The sequence below is a fragment of the Mesocricetus auratus genome, unplaced genomic scaffold, assembly GCF_017639785.1.
Source record: "Mesocricetus auratus isolate SY011 unplaced genomic scaffold, BCM_Maur_2.0 Super-Scaffold_100691, whole genome shotgun sequence".
Lineage (NCBI taxonomy): Eukaryota > Metazoa > Chordata > Mammalia > Rodentia > Cricetidae > Mesocricetus > Mesocricetus auratus.
In genome coordinates, this window is record NW_024429267.1 from 5,873,617 (window position 1) to 5,896,055 (window position 22,439).

General features: G+C 39.9%; 1 protein-coding gene and 1 non-coding gene across 4 annotated transcripts in view; one reads left to right on the forward strand and one right to left on the reverse strand.

Annotated features, from left to right (window-relative positions):
* The window catches only part of Trip4 (thyroid hormone receptor interactor 4), a 74,001-nt gene that overhangs the window by 23,031 nt on the left and 28,531 nt on the right, over positions 1–22,439 (reverse strand). For all 3 annotated transcript variants that reach the window (XM_040740272.1, XM_040740271.1, XM_040740269.1), the window contains 7 exons: positions 22,291–22,369; positions 18,192–18,321; positions 15,386–15,601; positions 8,468–8,594; positions 5,765–5,952; positions 3,363–3,487; positions 55–146 (listed from right to left, as the gene is read on the reverse strand). In XM_040740272.1, the coding sequence (XP_040596206.1) occupies positions 55–146; positions 3,363–3,487; positions 5,765–5,952; positions 8,468–8,594; positions 15,386–15,601; positions 18,192–18,321; positions 22,291–22,369 (957 nt within the window). The remainder of the gene's footprint in view (positions 1–54; positions 147–3,362; positions 3,488–5,764; positions 5,953–8,467; positions 8,595–15,385; positions 15,602–18,191; positions 18,322–22,290; positions 22,370–22,439) is intronic.
* On the forward strand, positions 22,053–22,159 carry LOC121137716. The gene has a single exon (XR_005875023.1). It is a non-coding gene; the product is annotated as a U6 spliceosomal RNA (small nuclear RNA).

The following is a 22,439-nucleotide window of genomic DNA, read 5'->3' on the forward strand; positions in this document are numbered from 1 at the left end:
CCTGTCAGGACAGTAAGCAAGTGCCTGCCCATGAGAAGAACGCAGAGTACTCACCTGCTCCTGAAATTGTTTCTGGGACAAGCAATCAATTAGGTCCACACAGCCCAGAAGACAACCTGATGGATAGTCATTTGGAAATTCCACATCTGAACAGAAAACAACAAAAGGATCAGATAAACTTCCTTTTTTGTGACACTGGAACTCAGGAAATCTGCTTTCAATTGTGAGAACATAATTTTTTCTATCATCTATCTGTAGAAGCAAAAGGAAAACAGTAAAGCTTTTTATATGGTACAATTGCTTGTATTTTAGCAAAAATCTATTGAGTGACTACCTTAGTTTACTATTCACATGCTGAATTTGGAAGCTTTTACTTCCATCAAGGTTCAAGGGTTCTATAGGTTGATTCCAATCAAATGAATTGTAATGTAGACTTAAATGGATTGGATTAGAGTAAGTGTGATGGTTAGCTTTAACTTGACACAACATACAATCATGTAGGAAGAGCCTCAATGAGAGAGTGTAGCATAAATTTAGGAAGACCCAGCCCATTGCAGGCAGCACTATTCTTTTTTCTCTGTGGCTTTGAAGGCTGTCCTAGAATTCTGCTCTATAGACCAGGCGCTGGTCTCAAACTCACAGAGATCAGCCTGCCTCTGCCTCCCAAGTGCTGGGATTAAAGGTGTGCGCCACCACTGCCCGGAGGCAGCACTATTCTTTAAGCAGAGTCCTGAATTATGTGAGTGGAGAAAGGTAATAGTCAGATGAACATGTGGCTGTCTGCCCTTCACTGTGTATATGAGGGGAGTAGTAACTTCAAGTTCCTGCCACTGTGGCTTCCTAAAATAATGGACTGAAACCTGGGATTCTAAGCTAAAACAAACCCTTAAACCCTTTCTCCTCTAAGTTGCTTTGGGTCATGGATTTTTTTTTTTTTTTTTGGTTTTTCGAGACAGGGTTTCTCTGTGGCTTTGGAGGCTGTCCTGGAACTAGCTCTTGTAGAACAGGCTGACCTCGAACTCACAGAGATCCACCTGCCTCTGCCTCCCAAGTGCTGGGATTAAAGGCGTGCCCCACCAACGCCCGGCGGGCCATGGATTTTTATCACAACCAAAGAATTAAAATTAGAACAGGAGGTACAGTATTTTAGAAAAAAAAAAAGAAAGAAAAGCAGCTATAGGTGATAAGAAAAAAAACCCATAAAAGTATGATAAAACAAACAAAAGAATAAATGTGATTTTCTTTTTTTGTTGGTTTTGTTTTGTGTGTGTGTGTGTGTGTGTGTGTGTGTGTGTGTGTGTGTGTGTGTGTGTTTGTTTGTTTGTTTGAGACAGGATTTCCCTGTGTTGCCTTGGCTAGAACTAGCTCTGTAGACCAGGCTGGCTTCAAACTCAGAAATCCTCAGATTTCTGTCTCCCCATTCCTAGGATTAAGGTGTGCACCACTGCAAGGCAGTAGTGGTGCATGCCTTTAATCCCAGCACTTGGGAATTCAAGAGGTCAGCCTGTTCTACTGAGCAAGTTCCAGGACAGCCTCCAAAGCTTCAGAGAAACCCTATCTTGGAAAACAAAACCAAAGAAAGTATGCACCACCACAGCCAGCTCAGAAATAATAAGTGGGAGCATTTTGTGGGTTTTGTTTTTTAATTTATTTTTATTTTATGTGTATTGGTGTTTTGCCTGCATGTACACCTGTGTGAGGGTGTTATATTCCCGGAAACTGGAGTTAGAGACAAGTATGAGCCACCATGTGAGTGCTGGGAATTGAATCCGAGTCCTCTGGAAAAGCAGTCAGTGCTCCTAACTGCTGAGCCATCTCTCCAGCCTCTAGTGATTGCATCAGCTTGATTTCTTAGAGACTTTCAAAAGAGATTTTAAAATTATCTTTCTCTTTGTTTCCACAACTGTATGGGCCAGAATAGGAGGGAACACAAGGTATTCAAGGGTTAAAAGTCTTTTAAAAAATAAGAATTATTTTTATTATTTTTGAGTTATAAGTATGTATTTGTCTAGGTGTGTGCACATGATTGCAAGTGCCCACTACGTCCGAGGTGTCAGATTCTACTGAAGCTGAAGCATTTGTGAGCTGCTCAGATGGATGCTACCCAGCATGGGTGCTGGGGATTGAAGCTGCTACATCTGCAGAAGCAGTGGGAGCTCTTAACACTGAGCCATCTCTCCTGAGTTCAATTCCCAGCAACCACATGTGGCTCACAACCATCTGTAATGAGATCTGGTGCCCTCTTCTGGCATGCAAGCATGCATGTAGACAGAACACTGTATACATAACAAACAAACAAACAAATAAATACACTGAGTCATCTCTCCAGACTCACAAAATTCTTATTTTTTTCTTACCCCCCCATCAGTTATTTTATCTCCATAATAAATAGATAAAAGGTTTTCACAGATCACACAACTAAGATTAGTTGGTTGGCAGGTGTGGTGGTGCACTCCTTTAATCCAAGTACTTAAGAGGCAGAAGCAGGTAGATATATGCTTGTTCGAGGCCTACCTAGTCTACATATCAAGTTCCAGGTCAACCACGGTATGCATAAGACCCTACCTCAAAATAAATAGATAAACAGATAGATGGATAAATATTTCCCATTAAGGACTGAAGAAATGGTGCAGCAGTTAAGAGTACTGGCTGCTTTTCCCGAGGACCTACGTTTAGTTCCGAGTACCCACATGGCAGCTTACAACCATCTATTTGTAAACCTAGTTCCAGGGGATCCAACACCCCCTTCTCGCCTCCATGCACTGCACATGTGTATACATACAAATAGACAAAACTCTTAAAATAATTAAAATTAGAAAAAAACATGAAAATTAGGGGGTTTTTTGGTTTGTGAAATATTTATTTCAATTTCTAATATTTAACTTATTTTTTTTAAACAGGGTATCACTATGTAGTTCTAGCTAGCCTGGAACTTATTGCAAGGACCAGATGGGCCTCAAACTCAAGAGAGATTCACCTGCTTCTACCTCCCAAGTGCTGGGATTGATAGTATGTCTCACCATACTCAGCCTTGCATTTTTAGAGACATTAATTGGATAGCTGTTTATGATTTATCATTCAACCCACTAATAAGCTGAGCGCGGAGGCTCATACCTCTTATCCTACCATTTGGGAAGCTGAGGCAAGAAAACTGCCTTGAGTCTGAATTAGCCTAGCCACAAAGAGAGTTCCAGGGCAGCTGGGCTATACTGGGAGACCCAGTCTCCAAATCAAACTAATAGACACATGTGAGGTTTTAAGTCTCTTTAACACAAGAAAAAGCCAAACAGAAAAGGAAATAGAAGTAGATGAGCATTAAGGACAAACTGAGACTGAAAACCGAGTATATGTGTGGCTGTTACCTTTCCCACGAAGAAGACAATAGGTGGCCTGGAGTTCTGAGACTTCTTGAGGGGAAGGTTTTTTACCTGTGGCTGCTATCCAGAGTCTTCCCCTGTGAGGTGTGTACCAGGATCTGCCCTCCACCCTTAAACAAATAAAAACTCAATGAGAAGGATCTAAATTCTAGTTTCCTTGAAGATCCCATAGTATACAGCAAATCCTACAGCAAATTATTCATTTGGACCAAGAGATCTAAGGAAGACACCTCATCAAGAGGGAGTCTTTTGTGAACAATACTTCTCCCACAATACTTCTTAAAGTTGAATTGAATTCTGTCGGCTAACGTCTCTGCCATCACCAATATCAGTCATTTCTCTCAACTCCTACTTGTCACCTGATCTCTGTAATCCAGATCTGGAACCGTTACTTGGCTTGGGATTTCTATAATCCAAAGTTTATAATTATTACATTTATTTATTTTGTAGGGAGGGCACATATGAGACATGGCGTTTGTATGGTGGGTAGAGGACAACTTGGAGGAATTTGTTCTCTTCTCCACTATGAGTTCTGGGGATCAAACTTATATTGGCAGGGGCCAGAAAAGGTGACTCACACCATTAATCCCAGCACTTGAGAGACACAAGCAGGTGGATCTCTGAGTTTGAGGTCAGCCTGGTCTACACAGCAACTTCCAGGCCAAGCAGAGAAATCTAGCGAAACCTAGACACTACTTGTATATCTGTATATCGATGTGTGTATATGCCATATCTGCCCTCAGAGACCCAAAAAAGATCAGGTCCAACAGAGAGCTCTGAGTCATCTAAATTTTGTTGTGGGATTTTGCCTCCTGAGTGCTAGGATTAAAAAAGGTGTGAAACCTCCACCAGTTGGCCCCAATCTCATTCTTACAACAGGAAATAGGGGAGGCTGGAGAGATGGCTCAGAAGTTAAGAGCATTGGCTGTTCTTCCAGAGGACCTGTATTCAATTCCCAGCAACCACTTGGTGGCTTACAACCATCTGTAATGAGATCTGGCACCCTCTTCTGGTCTGCAGGCATACAGACAAATGCTGTATAAATGAATGAATGAATGAATGAATGAATGAATCTAAAAAATGTTTAAAAAAAACAAAACCAGGAAATAGGGCTATGAATTTTTTATTTCTTAGTTTTCCAATATAGATTAATTAAAAGCGTACCAAATACACTGTGAGTAATCATTATGGGGAATGAACAAATATATCTTTCTCCTCTGACCAAATAACCTGAAGAATTGCTAGAAAATGGTCCCTCAAGTATGATTAAGTGAGAGATGCTGCTCATCCTGTTTTTTTAGTGAGAAAAGATGAGTAACATAGAACTAAAACAGGAGGGAAACCAAAGCATCCTGACTCTGGAAGCTGAGGAGTATATGCTGTTCCATCTCCTACTTTGGAAAAGGACGAAAGCAAACAGGAAGTGAATAAGAATAGACATGTGAGGGCATGGATGTCCTAAAAGAGAAGCAGATTCATGTTTTTCTGTACTGACAGCACTACACACATGGACTGACTGTGAAGTGACAGAACCAAAGCAAGAAAGCATGACTTTCAGTGAGGGAAACGCCTGGTGTACCTTAGTAAATAAAGGAGGGAAATGACAGTGAACAGCAAAACCTATACAAATTAGTATTTCTAAATGTTAGTAAAGTTTCTTTCCAAGAAGTAGAGAAACAACTGAAGCTTAGAGCACATGAACACTTGGAAAACCTGAAGTCTATTTTTATAATTCAGATCAATCTAGCTTAACTTTGCCTGCCTCAATATCTTCAATTGAAAACTGTATAGTACTAGTTTGGGATATACAGCTACTCCTTTAGAAACTAAAATTGTGTTTTAAAGAGTATATACTGATATATATATATATATATATATATATATATATATATATATATATAAAAAACCAAACACACACACACATACACACTGTTAGGACATTGCCAGCATATAAAATTCTAGAAGAGGAAGGGAAAAATGAGCATGTAGTATAAATGATAAATTAAATAAAAAACCCAAACAAAAAAAATATATATAAATAACATGGTGTCACTAAGTACTGATTCACATAGGAAAACACAATGGAAATAACAGGGTTTCTCTGTGTAGCCTTGACTGTCCTGGCACTCGCTCTGTAGACCAGGCTGGCCTCGACAGAGATCCACTTGCCTCTGCCTCCTGAGTGCTGGGATTAAAGGTGCGGGTCACCACTGCCCGGTTGTGTCACCATTCTTAGCTCTGTTTAAACTTATATTCATTGAACGATATTGCAAGTCACCAGTGACTGATACAAAGGAGCACCAATCCATAATTCCAAATCAAAAATATTATCACTTTTAAGACTTTGACTTTCAACTCTTTTGAAAAGTTAAGAATTGCAATTCTACCTTTTAATCCCTCTGACAAGCAGAGAAGCCCAGGGCTGATGCATAGAGAGGCACCAGCCACCATCAAAGCCTTCCTGGAATTCCTGATCCTGGATTCGCAGCTGGTGCTGATATAAACCAAGTTCTAGTCTCCGTCCTGCTGAGAGTGAAGTCTTCTTCTGTGAGGCTGAGCCAGTGTTGTCTACCCACTGAATAGGAAAGAACACCACACAAAACAGAAATAGAGTTTTGATGACAATGAAGGAACTTGGGGAAGGTGAACCAAAGTCATTAATGATGGTAAAAAGGAATCTCATGAGTGTCACTTTCTTTTTCTAGAGAATTAATTTATTTTATGTACACTGATATTTTGTCTGAATTCATGTTTGCACTAGGGTGTTGCATTCCCTGGAACTGCAGTTACAAGACAATTGTGAGCTGCCATGTGGGTGCTGGGTATTGAACCCAGGTCCTCTGGAAATGCAGCCAGTGCTCTTAACTGTTGAGCCATCATCTCTCTAGCCCATATCTATCATTTGAGAAAAGGCTTCATGTAACCTAGGCTTGCCTTGAACTTGATATGTGGCAGAGAATGACACTGAATTCCTGATTCTTATGCTGCCATCTCCCAAATGCTGGGCTTACAAATTTGTGCCATTGCTTATGGTGCTTCTTTTGGGGGGGGATTTTTTGATTTTTCGAGACAGGGTTTCTCTGTGAAACAGTCCCGACTGTCAGAACTTTTTATTTTTGTTTTGTTCCTTAAATTATCTCATTTCTAAATCAACAACAAAAAGGGTAGAAATGTTACAAATTCTTAGGAGTACCAAACATGGCAACAATGTTACATCATTTTATTTGTGTTTTATTTTTATTTTTTATTTTATTTTATTTTATTTTTTTTGGTTTTTCGAGACAGGGTTTCTCTGTAGCTTTGGAGGCTGTCCTGGAACTCACTTGGTAGTCCAGGCTGGTCTCGAACTCACAGAGATCCACCTGCCTCTGCCTCCCGAGTGCTGGGGTTAAAGGCGTGCGCCACCAACGCCCGGCCATTATTTGTTTTTTAAGATAGCATCTTACTATGTAATTCCATCTGACCTGGTTATTATGTAAATCAGGTTGGCCTTGAACTCAGAGAGAGCCCAAGTGCTAAGACTAAAGGTGGAATCACCAAACACAGCTATTGTTCTTTTACTCTTTTTTCAAATTATATTTCATTCATGCATTTTGGGGATGGAGTGGGGCACTCCACAACCCATATGGATGTCACAGAACAACCTATGGAAGTAGGTGTTCTCAAGTCCTCAGGCTTGTAGTCAAGTACCTTCATCTGCCAAACCATCAACCTAGCCCACAAAGTCCCATATTAAAGGATAAATACAATGCTGACATCTCTACAATTCTACCTTCCTCTAGAAAACACATAACCAAGACAAAGGAGTTCTAATTATTTTTACTTTATACTTATTAATGATCTATGTTTGATTCTGGATAATTTTTTCAGGATGGGTTCAACATTTTGGTCCATAGTTCTTCATGTGATATTTCAGAGTCTCATATTGATACCATAAAAAGAGTTGGCTAGAGAGATGGCTCAGTGGTTAAGAGCACTGGCTGCTTTTCCAGAAGACTAAGGTTCAATTCCCAGCACCCACAAGGCAGCTCACAATTATCAGTAATTCCAGTTCCAGAGGATCTGACACTTTCATTCCAAAGCACATAAAATAAAGTTGGTTTTTTTTAAGAGCCAAAAGGCATTTTTAAAAAAGTTAAACAGATGCTGTGGGAGTAGCAATTCTGACTACAGATTGTATGAAATATTCTATTATTCTGAAAAAAACAACTTATGTCCCTAAAAAAAAGTTAGACTACTACTTACTGTAAATAAGGTTCTCACTCTATAAATGTTAACAGAGAATCACAGGTAATTCAAATCAATTAGAGGGTGCAGGCCATTGTAGGAGACTAACAAGTTTTGGCAATAAAGAAAGATAGCTAATGCTTTTTTTTTTGGCTAATGCTTTTTTCAAAGAAAGATGATCAATGGTTCCAAAATCTTTTTCCCTCAGGACCTCATACATAGCCAAGTACTCTACTACTGATCTATACTGAGTATTTTCCCAGGACCTGAAACCACATTCATTAAGTACTGCCGAGGAAGATACTCAGCTTGTGGCTTCCACACACATATGCACACATGTGATGCATATACACATCAGTCCTACACATGCAAACATATACACACAGCTGCATATACCACAACAAGAAACACCCAAAAATACATCAGACTCCATTAAAATATTTAAATAATACCCAGAAGATAACATAGATCACCTTTTCTTTTTAAATTGTTTTCTTTTTTGGTTTTTCTTTCTTTTTTTTAATTAATTTATTTATTGCATATACAGTGTTCTGCCAGAAGAGGGCACCAGATTGACTTGTAGATGGTTTTGAGCCACCATGTGGTTGCTGGGAACTGCATTCAGGACCTCTGGAAGAGCAGTCAGTGCTCTTAACCTCTGAGCCACCTCTCCAGCCAAACATAGATCATCTTAGCAGAGATGTTTTGATAAAACTTAGAAAAAATACTGCACAAGAGTGAGTGTTGATGGGCATGTTGAGAGGACACTGTCATCTAAAGGTCTAAGAAACAGGTATACTTGAAAGGAAAACTATTTGGGGTCAAAACTATCTCCATGTCAGTTAGATGGAACATTCACTAACCTGGGGAGGGCTCTGGTACAGGTTGGGATTTACCAGAACTCCCAAAGGCTCTTCAGAGGATCTATCCAATGTCATCAGTAGCTGATTCAAAGTTCCATTGGCAATGGCCTGTATTGTCTCATCTAGTCTGTGGTAACAAACCAAAAGGAAGCAATAATTGGTAATCTTCTATACTCAGTGTCCAAACTTATCATATGCAACTTTTTAGTAATAAATTGGAATTGAAAGTTTTATTTGTGGACATGGACAACCTTCCCTGCTCCCAACTCCAACTTCCTTTTTTTTTGTACCAAGAATTCTAAGGAAAACAGACAGGGCACATTACTCACTCATCTATTTAACAAGAACAACAACATGTCAAGACTAGAAAAGATGCCTAGCAATAGCCTGACCCAGAGAAGAGGATTCTAAAACAACTCATCTACTAAATGAACCATAGTTATTCGCCTACTGGAGTCCCCTTTCCACTCCTCCATGCCAATTTGAACTCTATCCTTGCTTCAAGACACAAAAAGGTTCTGTTTCTGTTTTTGGGGTTTTTGTTTGTTTGTTTTAAGATCTATGTATTGCTGGATGTGATAATGCAAGCCTTTATTCTCAGAACTCCAGAGGTAGAGGCAGGTGGATCTCTGTGAGTTTGAGACCAGCCAAGCCTACATGGTGAGTTCCAAGACAGCCAGAACTACATAGAAGAGAACCTGTCTCAAACAAACAAACAAAACAATATATATATATCTGTGTGTCTACATGTAAATATGTACATGTGGATGCCATGTGAAACCAAAGATATTGGATTTTCGGGAGCTGGAGTTACAGGTGGCTGTAAGCCACCCAAGAGTGCTGAGAGTTCAACTTGGGTCTTCTGTAAAAATAACACAGTCTCTTACCTCTTCCCCACTGAGATATTTCTCTAGTTCCAATACTCAGAAGTTTTAAGGAGGCTCCTTACTTGTCCAACATACAGTGCTTACTCTTTTTTTTTTTAGATTTTTTATTTATTTATTATGAATACAACATCCTGCCTCTATGTATGTCTGCAAGCCAGGAGAGGGCGCCAGATCTCATTACAGATGGTTGTGAGCCACCATGTGCTTGCTGGGAATTGAACTCAGGACCTCTGGAAGAACAGTCAGTGCTCTTAACCTCCGAGCCATCTCTCCAGCCCCTCCTTTTTTTTTTTTTTCCAAGACAGTGTTTCTCTGTGTAACAGCCCTGGCTGTAAACCAGGCTGGCCTTGAACTCACAGAGAGTAGCCTGCCTCTGCCTCCAGAGTGCTGGGATTAAAGGTGTGCACTAGCTTAAAACTAGTATTCCCCACTCCTTAAAACTAGTATTTTTAGAACACAACTCTACTAGCATAAACTAAAGCAAATAACTATGAGTAAACATTATTACAAAAGTTATTTTCATGTGTTAGAATGGCATTTTTTTTTGTTTTAAATTTTGAGATAGGGTCTTATGGTGGTTTGAATAAGAATGGCCCCCATAGGCTGATATGTTTAAATGCTTAGTCACTATGAAATAGAACTCTTTGAAAGGATTAGGAGGTATGGCCTTCTTGGGGAAAGTGTGTCACTGCAGTTGGGCTTTTAAGTTTCACAAATCCATGTCAGGCCCAGCCTCTGTGTGTCTGCGGGTCAGGATGTAGCTCTTAGCTGCTTCTCTAGCACCACGTCTGCCTGCATGTGGTCATGCTCCTCTCCACGGTAATAATGACTGTAAGCAGCCCCCAATTAAATGCCTTCCTTATAAGAGTTACGTTGGTCATGGTGTCTCTTCATAGCCATAGAACAGTCCTAAGACAGAAGTTGATACCAGGAATGGGGCATTGATGTGATAGGCCTGACCATGGAGTCTGTTGGAGGAATATGGAAGACTTTGGGACTTTAGACTAGAAAAGAAATGTAATGCTTTAAGTGAGACTTACTGGGCCATCATAGTAGGAGCATGGAAGATAGTTGTGCTGAGGATAATGTAGATTATAACAGCCCAGCTCAAGAGGTTTCAAAGAGGAAAAAAATATTAGTAAGTAGCCTAGAGATCATTCTTGTGATATGTTGGCAAAGAATGTGGCCTAGACTTCATGAGACCCTGTCACAAACAAAATAAAACACAACAAAAACTAACAAAACTCTCCAAACCCAACAAAATAAACTTAACAAAACTGAAACTGGGCATGGTGTTATACACCTGTAACCTTAACACTTAGGAAGTTGAGGCAGGAGGATCAACATCAATTTGAAGCCAGCCGGGGATACACAGTAAGGTCCAAGTCAGGCTGGGTTACATTGTGAAACCCAGTCTCAAAATAACAACAGGGGCTTGACAAATGGCACAGAGGTTAAGAGCACTTTCTGTTCTTACACACGACCTGGGTGGGTTCCCAAAACCTACACTGAGTTTGACAACTGCAACCCAGTTGTAGGTGAACTAATGCCGTCTTCTGGCCTCTGCAGACATCGTGTGCAAGCGGCACACATAATGCATGCAAGCATAAAATAAAAGTAAACTTTTAGAAGTACAAACTTGAAGCCGGGCGTTGGTGGCGCACGCCTTTAATCCCAGCACTCGGGAGGCAGAGGCAGGCGGATCTCTGTGAGTTCGAGGCCAGCCTGGTCTACAAAGTGAATTCCAGGACAGCCTCCAAAGCCACAGAGAAACCCTGTCTCGAAAAAAAAAAAAAAAAAAAAAGAAGTACAAACTTGAAAGGATGGAGAGGTTTCTTCCTGTTTTGTTTTTGAGATAGCCCTGTGTAGCCCTGGCTGTCCCAGAACTTACTCTGTAGATCAGGCTGGCCTTGAACACAGAGATTCACCTGCTTCTGCCTCCCTAGTGCTAGGATTAAAGGTGTGCACCATCACCACCTGACAATGGTGAGATTTCTTAAAAAGAGTTCAAGAAGAACATTATCTGAATAACTTTCAAAACCAATAATTACACTATGTTACTACCACATTCCAAAGTGGGGAGGGAATTAGTTTTTCAGATGTATTAATTTCAAAGTTCAAAGAGGAAAAAAAAAGCGAATTGTTACATTTTATCAAAACCAAATATTTTTAAATTTTTTATTTTATTTCTCTCTGTGTGTGTGTCTAGGTGATATATGTGTGAGTGTGGGCATGTGTGTGCCATGACAAACTTGTAGAGGTCAAAGGACAACTTTTGGGACTCAGTTCTCCTTTCATTGTTGGTTCTGGGTTCTAGAGATTAAACTCAGGTTATTAGACCTGAATGACAAGTGTCTTCTCTAGTAAGCCATCTGACTAACTCTTACCAGTTCATCTCACTGGCTCTCCAATTTTTAAAATTGAACCAAATTTGATAAGCCAATACACATACACTTATACAGTGTGTGTACTTTTTTTCCTCTTCTTTAAGACATGGTTTCTCTGGAACCCTGGTTGTCTTGGAACTCACTCTGCAGAGCAGATTGTCCTTGAACTCACAGAAATCCACCTACTGGGATTAAAGGCATGTGTCATCACTACTCAGCCCTTATTTTTATTTTTTGAGACAAGGCTTTGCTATGTAGCCCAGGCTAGCCTGGTGGGATCCTCCTACTCTGCCTTCTGAGTGCTGAGATTACAAGTGTGTACTATCATGTCCCACTAAATCCACTGATTTAGTCTAGCTTACAATCATAGTGTAGTTTGGGAGAGATCTAACCTACAACTTTTCCAAAGTGGTGCTAATCATCATATATTAAATCCTTTCCTTATAGCTTAAGAATGTTAGCTTTGGGGCTGGAGAGATGGCTCAGAGGATAAGAGCACAGACTGCTCTACCAGAGGTCCTGAGTTCAATTCCCAGCAACCACGTGGTGGCTCACAACCATCTGTAATTCAATCTGGTGCCCTATTATGGCAGGTATATGTAATAAATAAATCTTTAAAAAAATAAAATAATTTAAAAAAAAAAAAAAAAAAAAAAAAAAAAAAAAGAATGTTAGCTTTGGGGCTGGAGAGATGGCTCAGCGGTTAAGAGCACTGACTGTTCTTCCAGAGGTCCTGAGTTCAATTCCCGGCAACCACATGGTGGCTCACAGCCACCTTGAATGAGATCTGGTACCCTCTGCTGGCCTGCAGACAAAAGGCTATATGCACAATAAATAAATAAAAAATATATATATATATAAAGAATGTTAGCTTTGTTTTCATTTATTTATTATTATTTCTCTGTGTGTGTACAGCTAAGGACTGAATGATGGTCTTACACATATTAGATAAGCGATCTACTACTGAGTTACATACACTCTCATCCCAAGCCAGTGTTAACATTAGTCATTATCAAAAAAAAAAAAAACATTAGTCATTATCAATTTCACATACATATCTGCATACACTCAAATACAAATACACAAAGTAGACATATTAGTTTCTTTCTGGATCATTTATTTTCTGGATCGAAATTTTCTGTGTATATATATCTGTATACTCACTCTCAAATGACCGTGTGCATGTAAAGGCCAGAAGTCAATGTAGGCTGTTGTCCTCAATTACTCTCCACCTTATTTTTTGAGACAGGGTCTCCCACTGAACCTGGAACCTGCCTATTTGATTAGGATGGCTGGCTGGGGAGCTCAAGGTGTCTGCTTGTCTCTGCCTACACAGCTCTGGGATTACAGGAGTGCCAACATGCCCAGTTTTTTTGGTTTTTTTTAATGCAGGTTCTATGGAACAAACTCAGATACCTTTCTCATCATTTCTGCATGCCTTACTAGTTTATCTATTGCATAACTGTATTTTTTGGGGTGGTGCTGTTGTTGTAGGTCTTTGTTTTATTAGAGAGGGTAACACACAGCTCAGGCTAGCCTCAAACTCACTACCTGACCTTGAACTCTTGATCTTGTCTCACCTTCTCAAAGTGCTAGGATTATATATCTGCACCAATATGCATCGTTTCATGCTTCATTTTAAAAATCTTCAGCTACACTATATATTTTCTTTTCTAAATTAACAATGATTATTTTCTATTTTTTTTGAAGTGCTGGGGATCAAACCCTGGGGTTCAAGGATACTAGGCAAATGCTATGCCATTTTGCTACAATCCCAGCCTTAAACATTTTATTTACTTACATTTTTTGTGGTGCTAGGGTTTACTACTTTTGTTTTTACTGAGTTTTTTGTTGTTGTTGTTTTTTTTTTGTGAAACGGGGTCTTGTTATACAGCTCAGATTGATCTGTAACTCAGTATATAGGCCAGGCTAGCCTCATAGTATGTATCTCTCAAGTGCCATGATTGCCACCATACAGAATTCTTTTTTTTTTAATATTTTATTTATTTATTGTTTATACAGTCTTCTGCCTGCATGTCAGCGGAGGGCACCAGATCTCATTCAAGGTGGTTGTGAGCCACTATGTGGTTGCTGGGAATTGAACTCAGGACCTCTGGAAGAACAGTCAGTGCTCTTAACTGCTGAGCCATCTCTCCAGCCCCATAATTCTATCATTATAAAAATTGTGTGATTGTGTGTGTGTGTGTGTGTGTGGTACCTGGGTTGACCTATAGCCTTGTACATGCCAGACACATGTTCTACAACTGATATATATTTCTAGTACATCATCATTATTAGCATTATTTTTAAATTTTGTGTGTGAGAATGTGCATGCATGCATGTCCCACAGCATATCTGTGAAGATAAGAGGACAACTTACAGATCTGGCTCCCTCCCTCTACCATTCGGGTCCCAGAGATCAAACTCAGGTTGTCAGGCTTAGCAAGCAGGAACCTTTATTTGCCGAGCTAACTTGTTGACCCTCCACCACTTTTACTCCTTTATTTTTATCTTTGTGTGTATGATGTGTGCATATGAGATGTACACATGCATGTGTTTGAAAGTATGGGCAGATATGTGTCACGGTGTGTGTATGGAGGTCAGAGAATAATCTCAGTTGTTGATCCTCACCTTCTGCCCTGGTTGAGACAAGTTTTCTTTACTGTTAGCCACTGCACACACAAGGCTAAGTGGCTGGTGAGCTTCTGTCTCTTATGTTGCCATAGGAACAATGAGATGACAGATATGTGGTACTGCATAATGGCTTTAAACTGGTTGCGAGGATGTGAACTCCAGTCCTAAGACTGGGCAGCAAGAGCTTTTCACATTGGGCTACCATCATAATTATTATTATTTGATGGGGGGGGAGTCCTTCTGTGTATATGTTTGTCATATTGGTTGATAAATAAAGCACTGTTGGCCAATAGGGAAGCAAGATAGGTGGGACTAGGAGTCAAGGAGGATTCTGGGAAATGCAGTCAGGATAGAGAGACATCATGTGATCCCAAGAGAAGAGGACGCATGAGCCTGGCGTTCTTGGTAAGAAAAGACCTTATAGAAATATATATTAGTAGTCATGGGTTAATACTTAAGACAGAACTAGCCAATGATAAGCCCTGTCCATTGGCTGATAGCATTGTAACAAATAGAGTCTCCGTGTGTTATTTTGAGGGCTAAAGCAGCAACGGGACCTGTAACAATGATTATTACTATTTGTTTTTTTATTGTTGTCATTTTCGAGATATGGTTTCTTTTTTGTGTGGCGCTGTCTATATAGCTCTGGAACTCACTCTGTAGACCAGGCTGGCCTCAAACTCACAAAGATCCACCTGCCTCTGCCTCTGAGTGCTAGGATTAAAGGTGTTACCACTACCACCCAGACATCATTATTATTATTATTTTTTTTTTTTTTGGTTTTTCAAGACAGGCTTTCTCTGTATTGTTTTGGAGGCTGTCCTGGAACTCGCTCTGTAGACCAGGCTGGCCTCGAACTCAGAGATCCATCTGCCTCTGCCTCCCATGTGCTGGGATTAAAGGCATGCGCCACCAACACCCAGCTAACATCATTAATTTTTAAATAAACCAAACATCAGATACACTAGAGGGAAACCGTTCACAGTCCCCACTAGAGGCTTCACGCTTACCTACTGTGATACTCTGCTAGTGGATTTTCATCTTCTAGGATCTTCCGCCCTGCAAAGTCAATGGTGACTTTCTTAGAGAGTCTTGAGGCATGTCGGAGTTCTCTTAGCTCCTCCTCTCGTTTCTGCAGGGTTTCCCGCTCAACTTTGGACAGCCACTGGTTAGAATCACTGGCAAAATAATCTGACTCATCATCAATGACTTGGGTCCTTCGAATACTGGGCAGAAAAACAAAAAAAGAACACACTGCAAGTAGGTCACGTTTTGCAAATATGGACTAATCACTGTCTAATTTTTACTGTTGTAGAAGCTCCTGTCTCAACTATGAAAGGCCAGAATGTTCTAAAATCAGGCTAAGTTCTTCCTGGCTTGAAGCTGAAATGTGTAACTTATGTCTACTGCAAGGTTCAGTTCTGCTCCTAGAACTAATCTCATCCTCAGGCAGTGGAAGACATACCACCATAATCCATTGTCCTTTCTTTCTGACAAATCCAACCTTTCACCCCCTTTCCATCCATCCTCCAGCTCTCCAGGCTGTGGATCACAGCTTTCACCCAATAACTGGGTTGTATCCTGGTTTTTGTCAGGTATCAGTTGTTATTCCAGTAACTTACTCATTATCCTATCCCTTCTATAATTCACTGGGGTCTGTTTTATTACTTACCGATGGGCCCATCTGTCTGCTGGTGTCAGTCCTGTAGCTTAATTATTAACACTTAGGATTCTTTTTTGGGGGGGGGTTTGTTTTTTCGAGATAGGGTTTCTCTGTGGCTTTGGAGGCTGTCCTGGAACTAGCTCTTGTAGACCAGGCTTGTCTCGAACTCATAGAGATCCACCTGCCTCTGCCTCCCAAGTGCTGGGATTAAAGGCATGTGTCACCACCACCTAGCAACACTTAGGATTCTTTATTCATCTACTACTGTAACAGTTTCCATGTCCCTCCTCCTCAATCTACACTTCATTAATACATGGTCAAGTCCTAAGACCATAATGACAGGAAACTTGACAGCTGGAAGGAATTCTAACAATTTAACCTTCCTATCATTCTACAGAAAACAAACATGGGCCTCACAGAAATTGATTACACCGAAGTCAAACCTAGTTAACACTGTGTTTCTCCATAATTACAAATTAGTGAAGTACAAAGGCATAAGAAAAACAATTATATTACATTCATATTCAGGGTACAAAATAATTTTGTATTAAAAGATTTGGTACGGGCCTTGACATGAACAGTCTGATGTGCACTCATCTCCACTCCCCCACTAATAAAATTTTAAAATATTGTATTTGCCCTGACAGAAGAAATCATGGTGAATTAAAGGCTGGCAGTGACTGCATTACAGAGTGAGCTCTTTGAGGCAAGGGTTCTGTCTATTGGGGCTCTTCCTATGGCTGAAAACACAAATTTTTGTTTTTATAATTTACTTAACTTTATTTTGTGTGCATTGGTGTGAAGAGGTCAGATCCCTTGGAACTGGAGTGAGCTGCCATGTAGGTGCTGGGATTGAACCTGGGTTCTCTGGAAAAGCAGCCTATGCTCTTAACTATCTTTCCAGGCCCCGAAATACAAGTTTTAATAAACAGTTGCTGAATTCATGAATAAAGTCTCCAGGGCCAGTTTTTCCCTTAAGTACTTCAGTGCCTTTCCTAATACAGGATCTTGGTTCACAAGGGTTTCAAAGAGTGTGAAATAGTCGACATTTGGAGGGTTGTACTAAGAGCTTAAGGAATTATCATTGTTCACAAATGTGCTTCCTGCACTCTGGGGCTGTGGATTAAGTAGAAAGTATGCAGCTCATGTCTGTCAGGATTTTATTTTTATAAAAGTCTAATGCAGGCCTGGAGAGATAGCTCAGATGTTAAGAGTACTGGCTGCTCTTCCAGAGGTCCTGAGTTCAATTCCCAGAAACCACATGGTAGTTCACAACCATCCCTAATGAGATCTGGTTCCCTCTCCTGGCCTGCAGGTGTTAACTCACAGAGATCTGCCTGCCTCTGTCTCCCAAGTGCTGTGATTATAGGTGCAGTATGCCATTATTCCTGGGTTGGCTTTTGTCTAATTTAAACTTTCTTCTATTCTGTCTTTACCACAAAAATCTGTGTACTATCTGTAATATTTTTATTGTTCTGCAATATGAACTGGTTTACTTTGGTTTGAAAATAGGTGTCTTTAAATTTTTTTACCTAACAATTAGATAATTTGTTACTAAATAAATGTGATCTGTAAGTTCTTTGTGCAGAATGTTTTTAAAACAAAAATGATTTAGAGGAGACAAATGTAGTAGTCTAGCACTTGGGAGGCAGAAGCAGACAGATCTCTGTGAGTTTAATGCCAGGCTAGTCTAGTCCAGCCAGGTTCACATGATGAAACCCTGTCAAACAAAGACAAAAGCAAAAAAGCCAAGATGCAATAAAAAAAAAAAAAAAAAACCAATACAGAGCATCTAGCTTTTCTCTTTTATAGACTCTTTTACACTCCACCCTAGAAGGTATCAAGTGTCAAAGTAATATCTAATTTATTTTATTATTTTATTTTGGGTGTCTTGCCTGCATGTACATGAATTTGCTCTATGTGAGTGCGTGCCTAGTGCGTGTAGAGATCAGAAAAGGGCAACCCTCTGGTACTGGAGCTACTCATGACTGAAAACTGCCACACAGGTGCTGGAAATTGAATCTGGTTCTCTGCAAGAGCAACAAGTGCTCTTAATCTCTTAACCATCTCTCCAGCCCCCAAATAATGTTTTAGTAGCCAGAATCAATGAATGAGTTTCTGTCTTAACACATGTCAGTTTAATCCTACAATACCTAGTTCTGTCGAACTCTAGTAGTTTTTCTTTATGCTTGATAGCCTTCTCCAAACCAGACTTAATTCGAGATTCTTGATGAGGAAGAAGGTCCTTGGGAGAGATGTCTACCTTTCCAGAATTTTCCGCCCCTGAAATTCAATAAGAAAAGCAAATGGTATCAGTCCATAGAACAAATTTGTTGCATTGTTGTGCAGCAATGAACAAAATATTTACATATCTGGTTCTAGCCTAATGATCTGAAGCATTCACTGAAATGAAAACATTTAAGGTCAGCCCCAACCAACATCAAGTGGTGTTTGACACTAACAGTTTCTCAAAAACAAATAAATAAAGTTTGGTTTTTCTTTATTTAATTAAATTAACCTGTGAGTTCCAGGAGAGCCAGGGCTACACAGAGAAACCCTGTCACAAAAAACAAACAAACAAAAAATCGAGAGATGGCTCAAAGGTTAAGAACACTGACTGCTCTTCCAGGGGTCCTGAGTTCAATTCCCAGCAACCACATGGTGGCTCACAACCATCTGTAATGAGATCTGGTGCCCATTTCTGGCCTGCAGGCATACATGCAGACAGAACACTGTATATATAATAAATAAATCTTAAAAAAAAAAAAAGAGCACTGAGTTCAACTTCCAGCAACCACATGGTGGCTCATAACCATCTATTATGAGATTTGGTGCCCTCTTCTGGCATGCAGGAATACATGAAGGCAGAGGGGAAAGGAGAGAGGGGAGAGAAGAGGAGAGAGGGTGTCTCTGTAGCTTTGGAGGCTGTCCTGGAACTCACTTTGTAGACTAGGCTGGCTTCAAATTCGAAGAGATCCACCTGCTACTCCCTCTTGAGTTTGGGATTTTACCCGTGCACCATCACCACCCAACATAAATATACTATTATATATCAAAACCAAATATTAATTAATGGAAGAAAAATTTCAGAAAGATGAAAAACTGGAGTACATGATAAGGCATAAAAGGAATAATGTTTGCCACAATAACCAATAAAAATTGTTTATATCATCTTTGTTTACAGATTAGGAAACTAAAGTTCAAAGAAGGAAGTACATGTACTGAATTTATTCAGAAAATAAAAGGTAGAGTGTCACATGCTACACTCACCTACATGGGCGGCTACAGGAGGACCACCAGAGCCCAGGGACTTAAGGTCAGCCAGATAATAGCCTCAAAAAATTTTTGTGAACTTTAGCATGGTCTTACACACCTGTAATGACAACACTCAGGAGGCAGAGGCAGGAAAATTACCTAGAGTTCAAGACCATTTTAAACCCAGAGAGTACCAGATCAAGCCAGAGCTATAATTGTATAAATAAAAATAGGTAAATAAATAAATAGGTATTTTTAAATAATTAACCACATCCTTTAGAATGTGTCCCAACAAGCCTGACGGTGATGGCATGTCTTTAATCCCAGCACTCAGAAAGAAGAGGCAAGGAAGAGCTCTGTGAGTCTACCATGGTCTACAGAGTAAGTTCCAAGACAGCCAGGGCTTCACAAAGAGACCCAGTCTTAAAAAACTGAAAAATAAAATAAAATAAAAAATTGTGTTTCAGCAAAGTCAAAAGATATGTTGACAAAGTTGACCATTTATGACATTATTTCTAATTTGGAAAGAGTCTAAATATCCAATAGCTAGGAGCTAGATAAGCAAATTAGGATAAGCAGTCAATAGACTATTTTAAAAGCCTTATTTATTTGTGTATGGGTGTATGTAGGTACATGTGCCTGGAGGCCAGAAGGTGTCCAATCAGGCATCTGCAGGAAGCCTACCTTGTTACATGGACGTTAGGATTGAGTTTCAGTCCTTGTGAATGAGCTACAAGTGCTTCTCACCACTGAGCCATCTCTCCAGCTCAACAGACTGTCTTTTTTTTTTGTTTTGGTTTTACAAGACAGGGTTTCTCTGTATTGTTTTGGAGGTTGTCGGTCCAGCCTGGCCTCAACTCACAGAGATCCGCCTGCCTCTGCCTCCCAAGTGCTGGGATTAAAGGCGTGCGTCACCACCACCCGGCCAGACTGTCTTTTGATCAACTAAAACAAGTATGCAAAATATAAAGATTTGGGCATGGTGATACATATCTGTAATACCAGCTAAGGAGGCAGAAGGGCTACAAGTTCAGTCAGCTCTGAAAGCTAAAAAGCCTAACACAGAAACCAATTATATAAAATTGAAAACTGGAAAAGCATAGCATTTTCTTTTTATAATTGATATTTTATAACAACACACACACATATATATATACATACATACATATGCATATATATGTACACACACACCACACACACACACACACACACACACACACACACACACACGTGCGCGCGCGCGCGCAAGCCACAACATGTATTTTTATATACCTTTTTTATATAAAAAGAAAACAAATATGAACTAAGGTAAGAACTAAATATAGTTTTGATGGAAATTAATAAACACATTGTTCTACCTCTTAAAAATGGTTTTAGCCGCTGTGCGTTGGTAGCACACACCTTTAATCCCAGCACTCGGGAGGCAGAGGCAGGCGGATTTCTGTGAGTTCGAGGCCAGCCTGGTCTACAGAGTAAGATCCAGGATAGTTTCCAAAGCAATACAGAGAAACCCTATCTCAAAAAACCAAAAAAAAAAAAAAAAAAAAAAAAATGGTTTTAGCCAGGCATGATGGCACACGCCTACAATCCTAAAACCTTGGAAAAGGCAGAGGATCTAAAGTTCAAAGTTCTCCTCAACTACACAGCAAGTTTAAGAGTAGCTTGGACTACATGAGATCTTGCCTCTCTAAAGAAAAAAAAAAGGAGAGGGGCTCTCAAAAAGGCAAAAAATATGCCTCTTAAAAACAGTCTTAAATTTTATGACGTTTTTAAAAGAATTTAGTGTATGTGAGTATGTATGTATGTGTATGGTACACATGCCACTGCATGCGTGTGGAAGTCAAAAGACAACTTGCAGGTCTCCTGTACTGACCAAAGGTCATCAGACTTAGCAGCTTAGCAGTAAGCACCTTTACCTTCTGAATCATCTTGCCAGCCTTGAATTTTTTTTCTGAGACAGGGTCTCACTATGCAATGCAATGCAAGATTGCCTATTTTCATTTCACTGTGTATTACAGGCTGGTTTCAAATATGCCGTGCTCCTACAAAAGACTCTAGAATGCTGTAGTTATAGGTTTATTTGCACCACCATGCTTAGCTTAACTTTTCTCTTTTTACATTTTATTTGTTTAGTGCAGAGTGTATGTGTGTGTGTGTGTGTGTGTGTGTGGGTAGGGGGGTGTCATGCGTGCAAATGCATGTGCGTGTGAGTGTGCATGCATGCCATGAAGCACACATGGAGGGCAGAGGACAACTTGTGGGAGTCAGTTTTCTCAACATGCTGAGCCATCTCACCAGCCAACCTATATTTTACTTTTAGTTTTTAGTAGATAAAAGTCTACTAAAGGAGAGTCCCAACACCCAAACTCCAACAATCCTCTTGCCTCAACCCAAATATAGTACTTCAGGAACATGCCACCCTAACAAAAGAGTCCTTAACTATTTTTGTCAATGTTCTCAAATATAAAATACTTAATATTTTTGGAAAAAAAGGAATACAATACAATTCCTATAAAAGTTCATTCCTTGATATCATCATTTATCTTTGTAAGGACTAAAACTCAGAAATTGGAGCTGAGGGCCTGGCATGGTGGTGCATGCTCTTAGACCCAGCACTTAGGAGGCAGAGACAGGTAGATCTCTGAGTTCAAGACCAGCCTGGTCTATAAAGTGAGTTCCAGGACAGTAAGGGGTACATAGTGAGGCCCTGTCTCAAAGAAAGAAAAAAAAAAAAAAACAAAGCAAGAAAGAAACCGGGGGTGCTCGCTTCGGCAGCACATATACTAAAATTGGAACGATACAGAGAAGATTCGCATGGCCTCTGTGCAAGGATGACACGCAAATTTGTGAAGCGTTTCATATTTTTTTCTGTGACTTCCACAAGCACAAGGCACTCATGTGGTGGGCAGACATACAAGCAGGCAGAATGTCCAGATACATGAAATAAAAGACAGGTAGATCTAAAAAGAAAAGAAAAGAAAGAAACCTGGGATTTACCTGACATGAGCTTCTTTAGCAGTTTCTGGCTTTTGTTTGAGTCACGCTGTAAGATGTCCTGTTCTTCATTGGTACATACCTATAAAGTAAAAGAAAGAATTATCATTCACCAGTTGAATAATGTTGCTTGCTTGGCATGCTATAAAGAG